This window comes from Impatiens glandulifera, chromosome 4, assembly GCF_907164915.1.
Source record: "Impatiens glandulifera chromosome 4, dImpGla2.1, whole genome shotgun sequence".
Lineage (NCBI taxonomy): Eukaryota > Viridiplantae > Streptophyta > Magnoliopsida > Ericales > Balsaminaceae > Impatiens > Impatiens glandulifera.
This window is the reverse complement of record NC_061865.1, coordinates 43,694,104-43,706,803: the sequence shown is the minus strand read 5'-3', so window position 1 is coordinate 43,706,803 and position 12,700 is coordinate 43,694,104. Positions and strand designations below refer to the sequence as shown.

General features: G+C 38.0%; 1 protein-coding gene across 1 annotated transcript; it reads left to right on the top strand.

Moving 5' to 3' along the window:
- The first annotated feature begins 7,172 nt into the window (after positions 1–7,172).
- On the top strand, positions 7,173–11,996 carry LOC124935185 (cucumisin-like). Its single transcript, XM_047475635.1, has 10 exons — positions 7,173–7,417; positions 7,704–8,181; positions 8,270–8,370; positions 9,020–9,238; positions 9,378–9,489; positions 9,597–9,810; positions 9,896–10,371; positions 10,745–10,983; positions 11,492–11,528; positions 11,670–11,996. Exons 1-10 carry the CDS (start codon positions 7,173–7,175, stop codon positions 11,994–11,996), a joined length of 2,448 nt encoding a protein of 815 aa, XP_047331591.1.
- Positions 11,997–12,700: the final 704 nt, after the last annotated feature.

Genomic DNA, 12,700 nt, shown 5'->3' with positions numbered 1-12,700 from the left:
AGCAATACACCCATAAATTGGTCATCGGTCATCTTCAATAACCTGAAGACTATGGTGGAGACCAAAAGAGGTCTCGGTTACGCTCCTCACTTAAGCCGGCTCTTTCTTAAGTATCGTCCAGAATTTGGACCAGGTACACCGGCATCCCCATCGAATGTTCTCGATAAGGATGGGGTGGAGGACAAGCTCTCTAGAATAGTCATTACTTAAGTTGTATTTTTATTTTCTTATGTATTCTAAACCGATCAATGTATCGGTCTCTATCATGTATCTTTTCTTTCAATGAATATCTAACTTTTAAGCTTGATAACCAGGTCAAAAATCGCAATATTAGAATATTTATCTGACTAATCGGTTGATATCGCTAAATTACTTCATTGAAAAATCCGGTCGAAATCGAAAACCGCATCCTCACGGTTAAATAACCGATTCATTTAATAAACGGTTACAAGAAGAACCGCTTCATCACCGGTTAGATAACCGCAATCAAAAGCCCGCTCAAAACCTTTGGAAGGAAAATTCCCGCCCATGGATTCCCGTCCATCAATTCCCGCCTCTCGTCTCCCGCTCATCGTTTCCCGCCCATAGTCTTTGGAGGGAAATTCCCGCCCAACCGTGATGTGACGGTTCGCGGCGGTTGGAATTCCAAACCGCGACTATAAAAAGGGTCCTTCGCCATTTTCTTTAACTCTCACGCGAATCGACTTTCTCTCTCTAGCTCTCAAACCTCTCAATACTTTCAATCCTTCAATCCTTCGATCTCCTTAAACTACAATGGGTCGTGAATCTGTGTTGTTCAAACACATCATCCAAGTCGATTTCGAGGAAGTTCGGACGAACGGTTCGGCGGAGGCAAAGAGGGTATTAACCCAGATCTCCGAGTCCGGTCTCGAACACTTTCTGGGCGGTCCATTCGTCCTATATCAGGATGCGGTCAACGAATTCTTCCTAACCGCAGTCTTGACCGAAGGAACAATCATCGCAACCATATGCGGTCAACGGCTCGACTTGACGGAGGAGTCGGTCGCTGAAATACTGCATCTGCCATCCGAGGGGAGCGATTTCTCGGTAGCCATGGAGGAGGAATCCTTCCAGGCGGCTTACCGGGAACTTTCGGATACAGCGGTCCCTATCGTGGTATCCGGTAAGAAATCATCTCTTAAATCGGAGTATAGACCGTTGTGTGATATCTTCACAAAATCGGTCCAAGCAAGAGGGGGAAACTTTGACAGCCTCACCCGGGTAAAAATAGAGATGATTGCCGGTCTGGTCAACGGCATCGACATCAATTGGGCAAAGGTGGTGTTTACGAACCTATGTAAAATGGTGGATCCGACATCTAATCGGTCATGGGGATACGCCATCCCACTCGGAAAGATAATGCGCCACTTCAACATTAACACCGGTCCTGGTGTTCTCCTCGCCCAAGCAAAGTCATCAAGTCTCATCAGTTCATCAAACTGGAGGACAGGAAAGGCAAAAGGAAGGCCTCCGGTTCTACAAGTGGCCGAAAGAAGAAGGTAGCCAGTAAGAAAGCGGTTCCGGTCAAAGAAAAATCCGGAACCAAGAAAGATAAACAACCAACCGGATCGGCTGATCCGCGGTCCGACACACCCAACTCTGAAGACTCGGCATCCAGCTCTGGCCGAACCGTTTCACATCATACCGGAGAAGATCGGACCGGTAAGGGGAAAGGACCGATAGTCGAAAACCAATCGGTCCGACATGATGATGATGATGCCGGATCGGACAGACTTCGGGAGAAAGATGAATCCGCGGTTGTTGAAACGGTCGAGGAGCTCGTCAGCAGAATCATGGACGAGATTAATCAGCAGGCTCACGCGGCATCCGACGTCTATTATCAATGGTCCTGCACCGGCATCGAATATTCTTCAAAAACATGCTACCGGATCTCACCGCTAACCAGAAATTCGAGAAGTTGGTTGAGATGGAGGAGGAGGTCATCGGACTCACAAAGGCTCAAGACGTCACGACCGCCCTAGGACGAAGCAAGATGGTCGAACCGCATGCTCGGTTATTAGGGCTCACCGAACACATTCGACGCCTCCAAGAAAGGCATATTCCAGGGACGTAGGACTCCTCACTTGAGCTCTTGGTGCTAAACATGCTAGCGGTCAAGGAAAAGGAACTGACCGAGGAGATGGCACGGCTTGAAGCGGAGCCCGAGCACCAGGAAACATCGAACTTATCCAAATCCCCTCCTGAGGATGTTGGCGGTCAGAATCCGACCGATAATGAGCAATCATCTCCTCCACCGGAACAAGATATCAACATCACCGATCTCAGGACGGGCACACCGCGAGTCTCTGTTCAAACCGGGGACTCTATACAGGCCATAACAGAAGAAAGGGTAAAGGCCCTCATTGAAGAATTTGTCAATGACGCGGTTCAGCCATGGAAAAAAAAATCAAAGAAACCGCGGCTAAAGCCATCGAGATGGCTGAAACGACAAAGGAAGATCTAAAAAACGCGGTCGACCGAATCACGTCTGTTGAAACAAATTACGGCAATACGGATCAGTTATACAGCGGTCATCTTGATAGAACAAAGGCATTGGAGGAGACAACTCCGAAGCTGGTGACCGACCTCGCCTCTGTCACCCAAAAGGTTGCTATGATGGCACGATCTCAGGGAACAACCGATCAAAGGCTGAAGAAGGTTGATGAGGACATGGCTCAATCCGGTGCACAAGCCGGTTCTACACTTGAGAGGGTGGTATCGCTGGAAGACAAGCATGTCAAGATGGAAGCCGATCTTAAAGCGGTCACCGCACAAGTGGCGGAGCTAATAGAGGCAAAGTTGGCTGCCGATAAGGCACTTGAGGAAGCGAATGCTAACGCGGCCCAAAAGCTCCAAGATGCACTGGACGAGCAGACCCGGATTCAGAAAGAGACGTTACAGGCAGATGCGAACCTTGCCGGTCATATACAAACGATAGAGAACAGCGCACCGGCCATAGAAAAGCGACAAAATAAAGATGTTATTCGGCTAATGGTCCAACAAGAAACCTATAATGAATTCGCCAAGGCTCACAAGAAGTCCAAGGCGGCTTCTTCCCCTTCCGTTCCGATTACACGAAAGAGGAAGGCGGCTGAGAAAAGGACGGAAATCATGACACTATTGGACAGAGTCACCGATACGATTGTTGATCCTCCACTCAACCCGGTTTTGCAAGCCGATGAAGATCTCGAGGAAGAGGTCGAGCCACAGTTCAGAAGACAACGGGGTTTCGATGCAGTTCCAATTAGATCGTTTTGTCAACCGATCTCTCCCCTCACCGGCACTTCAGGCGGTTAGGGATCCTCATCCAGGCCGGTTCAAGCGGTCAAGGGAAAGGCCACCGATGAACAACTGGAGAAATTCTTGCCACCCAGATCGAAGAAATAGGGGCTTTATTTACCTTCTTTACTTATGTTTATTTCAGTTTTATATATATAGTATTTTTGCCTTAGCATATTTCATATATATCAAGTAATTTTTGGAAACCGGCCTAAGTTTGCATGCTTACAGAGTTTTGAATATTTTAAATAAAATAATCCAAAATGGAGAAATTGATAAGATAAAATATAAAATTTTTCAAATTTTTCTCAAAATTCTCCAAAATTTTTCGAAAAGTTCTCCCAAGTCAGTTTCCAAAAATCCGGCCAAATAAACTCTTAAAAACAAAACCGGCCTACGTTTGCATTCTTACATGATTTTGAATATTTTAAATAAAATAATCAAAAAGGGAGAAATTTTTAGATAAAATTAGATCGGTTAAATAAAACTTAACAAAAACAAATTTCTTGTGCAGGAACAAGTAAAGAATTCAACCGGTCAAGTCACTCAACCGGTTAAAGAATTCAACTGGTCAAGTCACTCAACCGATTAAGGAATTCAACCGGTCAAGCAATCCAACCGACCAAAAACCTGACCAAATAAGAAGACAAGATCGGTCAAATCAGAAGACCATAATCATTGAACAGTCGGTCAATCAGAAGCTATGGAAAAACCGGAAGTCATCCGGTTAACATAAACAACCGACCAGTATAAAAGACACTTTGAGTATCTGTTGAGAATGATACCGAAGGGACAGACTTTATGATCGCCATATTCATACAAGTCTGAAGACAGTCTGCAGGCTGCAGAAGATCGTCCGGCAGGATCTTTCTACTTCAGAATAAATCAGAAACACAATCTTCCAGGTACAGGCAACTGTCCAACCGACAGTCGCCATATTGAGTAAAAGACAAACCTAGTAGGTTTGACCGCCAGGTCTGAAGAGTTGATCTCCAGGTCTGAATCAATGAACCTCTGCTCAACCAATCAGATTCAAGGAAATGAAATGTGACCGTTGGCACATTTCCCCTATAAAAGAAGGAGCTGAAGAGGAATAAATGCGGTTACAAGTTCTAAGAGTTTTCTACAGCCTAAGTCAAAAACTGTGTTCTATCTCTATAGAGCTTAAGCGTTTATTTGAAGAGTAATTACAATTTCGATTAAAATTGTATGGGTGTTATCGAGCAGAAAATAAGTCTCGATCGGATTGTGTTTGTGTATTCCTTAGTGAATATCCTTCTCGTGGTTTCGAGAGGAAGGGGTGACGTAGGAGTTTTATCTCCGAACATCCATAAAAACCTGTCTTGTTATTTACTTTCCGTCGGTTCTACATTCTAACCGATTTGTTACTAACCTACTAATACCGCTCCAACCGATTCAACATCACCTAAACCGAATTACTAAGCTGCAAAACCGACCCAGCAATCTTCAAACCTATCTTATTCAAATACGGTTCTACCTATCTCGTGTGTGTTCTGCTTCAACCTGAAACAAACCACTTCCGCACTTGAACTCGGTTCAAGGGTTTGTGACAGTTTGTGTAGTATTGAAACCCCGGTGTTAATATCTAACCGGATTAATCACCAACCTTTGAGTGAGACGCGCTAACCGGCCAGACCCCGGTCCGCCAACAGCGACCTAGTTTCTAATAGAGGAATAAATGCGGTTACAAGTTCTGAGAGTTTTCTAAACCCTAAGTCACAAATCGTGTTCTATCTCTCTAAATTAAAAGAGCTTAAGTGTGTAGTTAAAGAGTGATTACAATTTCGATTACAATTGTACGAGTGTTATCGAGCAAAAAATAAGTCTCGATCGGATTGTGTTTGTGTATTCCTTAGTGAATATCCTTCTCGCGGTTTCGAGAGGAAGGGGTGACGTAGGAGTTTATCTCCGAACATCCATAAAATTTTGTCTTATTATTTACTTTCTGTCGGTCTTGTGTTCTAACCGATTCTACTTAAACCAACTTACATCATCATAACCAAATTACCGAATCCCAAAACCGACCTACCATACTCCAAACCGACTTCATCCAAATCCGGTTCTGCCTATCTCGTGTGTGTGTTGCTTCAACCTGAAACAAACCACTTTCGCACTTGAACTCGGTTCAAGGGTTTGTGACAGTTTGTGTAGTATTGAAACCCCGGTGTTAATCTCTAACCGGATTAATCACCAACCTTTCAGTAAACCGCGCTAACCGACCAGACCCCGGTACGCCAGCCGCGACCTAGATCCTAACAGATTAACTTGTTACATGACCTTGATTGCCTCTTTATTTCCCATTGCATTTTCTCTTCATTAGAAAATACAAGTTACATGATTTTCTATATTTCTAATAAATTGATAGCAATAATATCATTAAGGTTTGATGACAATTAACAAAATTAAATACATTTAATTTGATAATTATTCTTCAAGTCATTAAATGTTAAATACATAATTAAAAAATTAATTATAATAATTTAATTATTTGGATCAAATTTTACTTTAATTTATTTGAATTTCGTGTGAATTTCATTTGATTTTATTTATCGAAATTCTCATTTCCATTAATAAATGAAATTTATGAATTAATTTAAAATTTCAACAAATTAATTTATTGAAATTCTCATTTCCATTAATTAATGGAATTTATGAATTAATTTAAAATTTCAACAAATTACTCTGATGCAGAATCACTATTAGATTTGTTCTCCCATGAGAGACAATCATCTGATGCACTTCAGCACAGAAGAGGAAAACGATGAAACTATTTTAAAGAAAAAAACATGCCTCAAATCAACCTTAACTTTACTGATTTCGTTTATTTATATATTGTAATTTATTTGATTTCTTGTAAAATTATATTTTTATATTTTATGTAATTTCAACACAAAATACATAACCGTAATAATACATATTCAAGTGTTTTTAGAAACTTTTTCAGTGTGAATTACATTAAAAATTGCATAACACAATGACCAAACAAACAAGATTTACAAAATATCAAAAGTCTTTGTGTTTCTATTGTTTTAGAATCTATAAAATGGTTAAATAGGAACCTCAATCCCTCTCTTCCAAGTTTAAGTTAGAAAAAAAACACCTTCTAAGATGAGACAAACAAGAACATATTCAATTGTTCCAAGTTTCCTTCAATTATGTACTTTATATGTTGTCTGTTTTACTTGCACCCATGTGAGTGGTCAAGAAAGAAAGGTACACCCTTACACTATTTATCCTTTTTTTTTAATATCTTAATCTTTATTTTGAAGAAGTATAAAAATAAACATAACATAATTTTGAATGGTGCATGTACTGTATTTTTGTAAATATAAAAGTTAGTACTGTTCTATAATTTTTGTATTTTTATTGTGTGTGACAAAGGTGATGTTAAATACAACTCATATTTCATTTCCAATCAATAGAAAAACTACCTCACATGATGAGATTCAAACGATCATTAAATTATGTTTATGCAGAAGTATATAGTGTACATGGGAAACTCGAAACTACCAAGTGAAGCTCTAGCTAAGTTACATTCAAGCTTTCTAAAAAAAGCTCTGACTGGCATGTAATGTTATAATAATCAATTACTTTGAACAAATGTTTTCTTATTAATAAAATTCTATCCTATTTACTTATTTTGATTTTTTTTTTTGTTTTAATAGTAATTCTTCTGCGTCAGTTCTATACAGTTATAAGGGTCATTTAAATGATTTTGTGACCTTATTAACAGATGAAGAAAGTAAACGAATTTCCTGTAAGATCATTACCTAGTTCTCAAATTTTACAAATTCTCTTAAAAAATCATTTACTCATTTACTTACAATCATTACATTAATTAATTATCAGCAATGAAAGAAGAGGTCGTTATCTTTCCTAACAAAAACCATCATCTACAAACAACGAGATCATGGGACTTCTTACACTTCCCACAAAGGATTCGAAGAGAGCACACGGTTGAGAGCGATATAATTGTTGGAATAATCGATTCTGGAATTTGGCCAGAGTCAGATTGTTTTATTGATACTGGATATGGACCTCCACCAATTAAATTGCAAGGGTCCTGTGATGGATTAACTAATTTCCATTGCAATATGTAAGTACTTGTTTCATAGATTCTTACAGTCATTCATAATTTATAATCAACAAGAAAACAATTAAAATGGATATTCACATTTAATTTTTTTTTTAAAATTAATCAGTTTGTTTCGTAATAAATAAATATCAATTAAATCCTAATAAAACTATTTTTATTGTATGAAGCTAGAATGTAAATCCTAATAAAATTATAATATGTATTAACATAACATTTAACTAATTAGATTATGATGCTTTTGCTAATGATTATACAAAATTATTATATTTATTCCATTTAAATGCAGGAAACTTATTGGAGCAAAATACTACAAAAACGATGGAGGCTTCTTCCCAACCGATATCCAGTCTCCAAGAGACTCCCTTGGTCATGGAACTCATGTGGCTTCCGTGATCGCCTGTAACCTTGTTAATTCGGAAGGCCTTTCTGGTCTCGGGAGAGGAGTCCCGTCTTCGAGGATTGCTGTTTACAAAGTATGTTGGTCAACCGGTTGTGCAGATGAGAACATTATTGAAGCATTTTGTGATGCCATTAATGATGGGGTTGATCTATTATCAATTTCTATTGGAAATAGTGTTTCAAGCTACTCTGAAAATCCCATAGCTTTTATGAGTTTTCAAGCCATGACAATGGCTGCTGGAAACGATGGTCCGGGACTTATATCTATCAAAAATGTTGCTCCTTGGGCGCTTAAAGTAGCAGCAAGTGCCAGCGATCGTAATTACGTTACCAATTTGATGTTGGGCAATGGGAAAACTTTGATGGTGAATCTTTCACCATTATTTTTTTCTGTTTAAGCATTCATACAATTTTTTTTATTAAGTTATTAATTCACTTTTGAATCATGCACAGGGAGTTTCAGTGAACACGTTTGATCCAAATGGTTACAGCCCTTTAGTGTATGGAGGCAGTGTGCCCAATAAAAGAAATGGTGCTTCTAGTTCTCAATCTAGGTATTTAAAAAAATAAATAAATAAATAAATAAATATCACAATAATATGAATAGTTTGGTATAAGAGATGGAATGACGTTGCGACAACATGAATGGCTGAAAAAATTAAATAATTTCTCTTTCTTCTCTCTTTCCTCCCTTTACCTTTTTTCCAAGCCAAGTCATTCTCTCCCTCAAATTCCCTCACCTTATCACTCTTCAATTAATGATTGAGATAGGGAATTTGGTGAGGGAATAAGAGAGAATGACGTGGCGGTAATATGATTGGCTGAAAAAATTAAATAATTTCTCTCTCTTCTCTCTTTCCTCTTACTTTACCTTTTTCCAACCAATAAAGTGATGCCAAGTCATTCCCTCTCCCAATCCCTCACTCAAATTCTCTTCTCTATCACTCCTCTTCTTATAGAAATTCTAGTTAAATGGAGAATGTAAAAGATAGAAAAGTCCCTCAATTTTGGTTAAATATAAAAATATGCTCTTGAACCCTTATATTGTATTGAATTATTCGAATTAAAACTGTAATAAATGGAAGCTTAAACAAACTTTTTTGAGGTTTGATCTCCAATTCTACTTTTCAATGAAGTATAGCTATATAGTTATTATTTATATTTATATAATGTTCATGTATTTATTGATCTCATATTTTACAGATTGTGCAAACGGAACTCACTTAATCCTATATTGGTAAAGGGTAAGATTGTCATTTGTGACGAATATAATTTTGGAGAAGCAGCTATTTCTGCTAGAGCAATTGGTATGGTGATACAAGCTAATGCAACCAAAGATGACTCTGGCGTGTTTGCCCTCCCAACAACTTATGTTGACATGCGGAGTACTGGATACATCTTGAGATATGTTAGCTCATCAAGGTATATACGATACAAGCTGTTCTAAACATGTTAACTTTGTTACAACATCTTGAGATATGTTAGCTCATCAAGGTATATACGATACAAGCTGTTCTAAACATGTTATACTTTGTTCATTTTTTTTTATTATATGAAACAGTAATCCAATTGGAAGCATATTGAAGAGTACTCAAGTTTTTGATGCTTCAGCACCATATATTGCATCATTCTCATCTAGGGGACCCAATCCTATAACACCTCATATTCTCAAGGTTGTATAAATTTTACTCCTCCAATAAATTTAAATACTAATTGAAGTTAGAAATTATATTTAACTTTCAAGAATTTATAACAAAGTTCCTACTCTCTTGATATATAGCCGGATTTCGGTGCACCTGGTGTTAAAATCTTGGGAGCATGGACACTTGCAAATTCTCCTACGAGATTACAAGAAGATTTGAGAAGGCTACCATATAACATTGTATCAGGCACTTCATCATCCTGCCCACATGTTACTGCTGCAGCCGCATATGTCAAATCATTTCATCCATCATGGTCTCCGGCAGCTATAAAATCTGCTCTTATGACTACCGGTATATATATAAAATACATAAATATTTAATCATATAAATAATGTATCATTTAAATAATGTTCAATTACAAATAATTTTCATATAGCCACCAAGATGAGTGAAGAAAAAACACCTCAAGCAGAATTTGCTTATGGAACTGGCCAGATAAACCCTGAAAGGGCTAGAAAACTGGGCCTTGTGTATGATATTACACTAGTTGACTATTTGAAGTTTTTGTGCGGGCAAGGCTACAGAAACAATGATTTGAAATTTCTTTCGGGAATGCATAGTGTTTGCAACCGTTATGGGACAGAAAATGCATGGAATTTAAACATGCCTTCATTTTCAATCCCTGTTATGCCTTCTACTCATTTTAATGTCACCTACACTAGGACAATTACAAATGTTGGACCTTCATCATCCATTTACCAAGCCCAAATTATTGCTCCACCAGGATTAAACATACAAGTTGTGCAAAACGTACTTTATTTCTCTAGTGTCGGACAAACTCAAACATTTGGGGTGGTTTTCGTAGGAAGGATTAGTGTAGGGAACAATATTGTTTCTTCTTCTTTGTCATGGGTAAGCTCCACAAACACATTGAGGAGCCCCATTGTTGTTTTTGTTAGAAACTAATGTATAATAATTAATGTTTCTTTTTTGTTATTCAAGAGTCTCTTCGATTGTCCAAGTCTTTTGATCTTATCTCTAGTAAATAGTAAATGAGACTCTTCATTTCTCTTAGTTTAATGTCTAAGTTATGTTTTACTTTATATAAGTTATGTAATCGTGTTCTTATTTCAACAAGTTCAATAGACAAAATTTCATTCAAAGTTGTTTTCATTCTCTAAAGTTTCTATTCACTTTCTAATAAGTTTTTTACGGTTCGATCATTGAAGTCCTGATTGTGATTTCGTTACATGGTATTAGAGCTTTGGTAACATTGGTGAAGAAGGTATCATTGTTATTTGATATGGAAAGTGGTGGTCGTGTAGCTAGACTTGGTTTGGAGTTGTTAAACCATTCAAATTATCGGATATGGAAAACCTGCATGGAATTGTACATGGTCGAGAAAGATTTGTGGGACATCATCGTAGACGAAAATGATGTAGCTCTTGAGGATGTTGCTGAAAATGCGGAAGCATCGAAGAAGCGGAAGAGACTCAATGCGAAGGCAGAATTTGTGTTGAAGAGGTCAATCTCCCACATTCTGTTCGTGCATATCATCAGTTGTGGATCTACTCGCGAGATCTGGAAATGCTTGGTCGTCTTTTCAACAAGAAGAACGATGTTTGTCTCCAAATGCTTGAAAATGAGTTGGCAGCCGCAATGCAAATTGGATTTGTATCAGAGTTCTTTCTTAAGTTAAAAAACATATGCTTAGAAATTTCCTTATTGAACCCAGATGAGAAAATCTTAGAAGCTCGAACAAAGAGGCATATTGTTCAAGGATTTTGACCCGATATACACCATTCAACACATCGATTCAAGTTCGGGCTCAACAACCTTCAATTGAGGAGTTTGAAAATCTCTTGTCATCTTAAGAGTCGTTGGCCGCACAAATGACTAGAACGAGTATAAAGTATGAGTCAAACAATGTGTTGTTCGTGAAGAAATCGAGCTGAAAAATGGGAAAGTCGAAGAAGGAAGAAATAGGTCAGGATTTTTCAAATATTACTAAAAATACCCTTAAGTGTTTCAGGTGTGGCAAGACTGGACACTTCAAGAGAGATTGTAGAGTAACTTTAAATGGAAATTTTATTAGTTCAAATCTCGGAGAAAAGTCTAACCAACGTGTTGAGGAGGACTGAGACAAGGCTTTTCATATCGATGTGATGATTTCGAAGGAAAAGTAAACATAGGTGTCTCATGGTAAACAGGAAATCGATCAAAGGTGGACTGTCGATTTAGGGTACGGACATCATGTTACTGGAGATAATTATGTGTTCTCGTCGAGTCGAGTTCATAATGGGGGTGGTGGCATTGTCATGATAGATAAGTCAGTTCATGAAGTTAAAAGGGAAGGATCAATTGTCATTAATAACGACAAAGGAGAATCTATTACTCTGAAGAATGTCTACCATGTTCCAGGAATCCATAAGAATCTCTTCTTAGTAGCAAATGCTATAGACGCGGGAAATCTTGTGTTGTTTGGTCCACATGATGTGAAGTTCTTAAAGAATGTGAAAGAACTAGAACTTGGGTAAATGTCTTGAGACCCCGCAACAAAATGGGATAGACGAAAGGAAGATTCGACACCTTATAGAGGCTTGTAAGTCGTGACTGCATATGAAGAATATACCAAAGCACTTATGGGCATAAGGCATGAGTTGTGCTTCCCATTTCATCAATGGAGTTCCTCTTAGCCCAAATGAGTTCAAATCTCCATTCGAGATGCTTTTTAGTTTTAAGCCAAATGTTAAGCATTTTAGAATTTTGGGATCTACTTGTTATGTCCATATTCTAGACTCGAGAAGGAGCAAATTGGATGCAAAGGCAGTCAAATGAGTGTTCGTCAGCTATGACCAAAGAAGAAAAGGGTGGCGGTGTATGGATCCATCAACCCACAAATGCATTGTGTCGAGAGATGTTATTTTTGTTGGGAAAAATTAAGAGTTCATTAACTTAGAAGAAATTGTTTGGAAGATTAAGTAAATAGTTAATTAAAAGAAAATGCTAAATATTAATCAATTAAGTTTTGATGATGTTTACATATAACGAAGTTAATTTGTCTAATTATTTCTATACAGGTGCATCAGATTTGGCTAACTTAAACGTGGTCTAAGCAGGCTAATTAGACGTGTTACGTAGTTAGACGTGCCAGTCTAACATATACGTAGTTATACGTGCAAGTCTAACAGATACGTAGTTAGACGTGTCAGTCTAACAGATACGTAGTTAGACGTGCTAG

Bases quoted from the DNA above. Each gene is read 5' to 3' on its own strand.
- LOC124935185 (XM_047475635.1), top strand. From the start codon at position 7,173: ATGAAAGAAGAGGTCGTTATCTTTCCTAACAAAAACCATCATCTACAA. The intron at 7,418-7,703 runs GTAAGTACTTGT...ATTTAAATGCAG, and splicing joins ACTAATTTCCATTGCAATAT to GAAACTTATTGGAGCAAAAT. The intron at 10,372-10,744 runs GTAAGCTCCACA...TTGGTGAAGAAG, and splicing joins TTTCTTCTTCTTTGTCATGG to GTATCATTGTTATTTGATAT.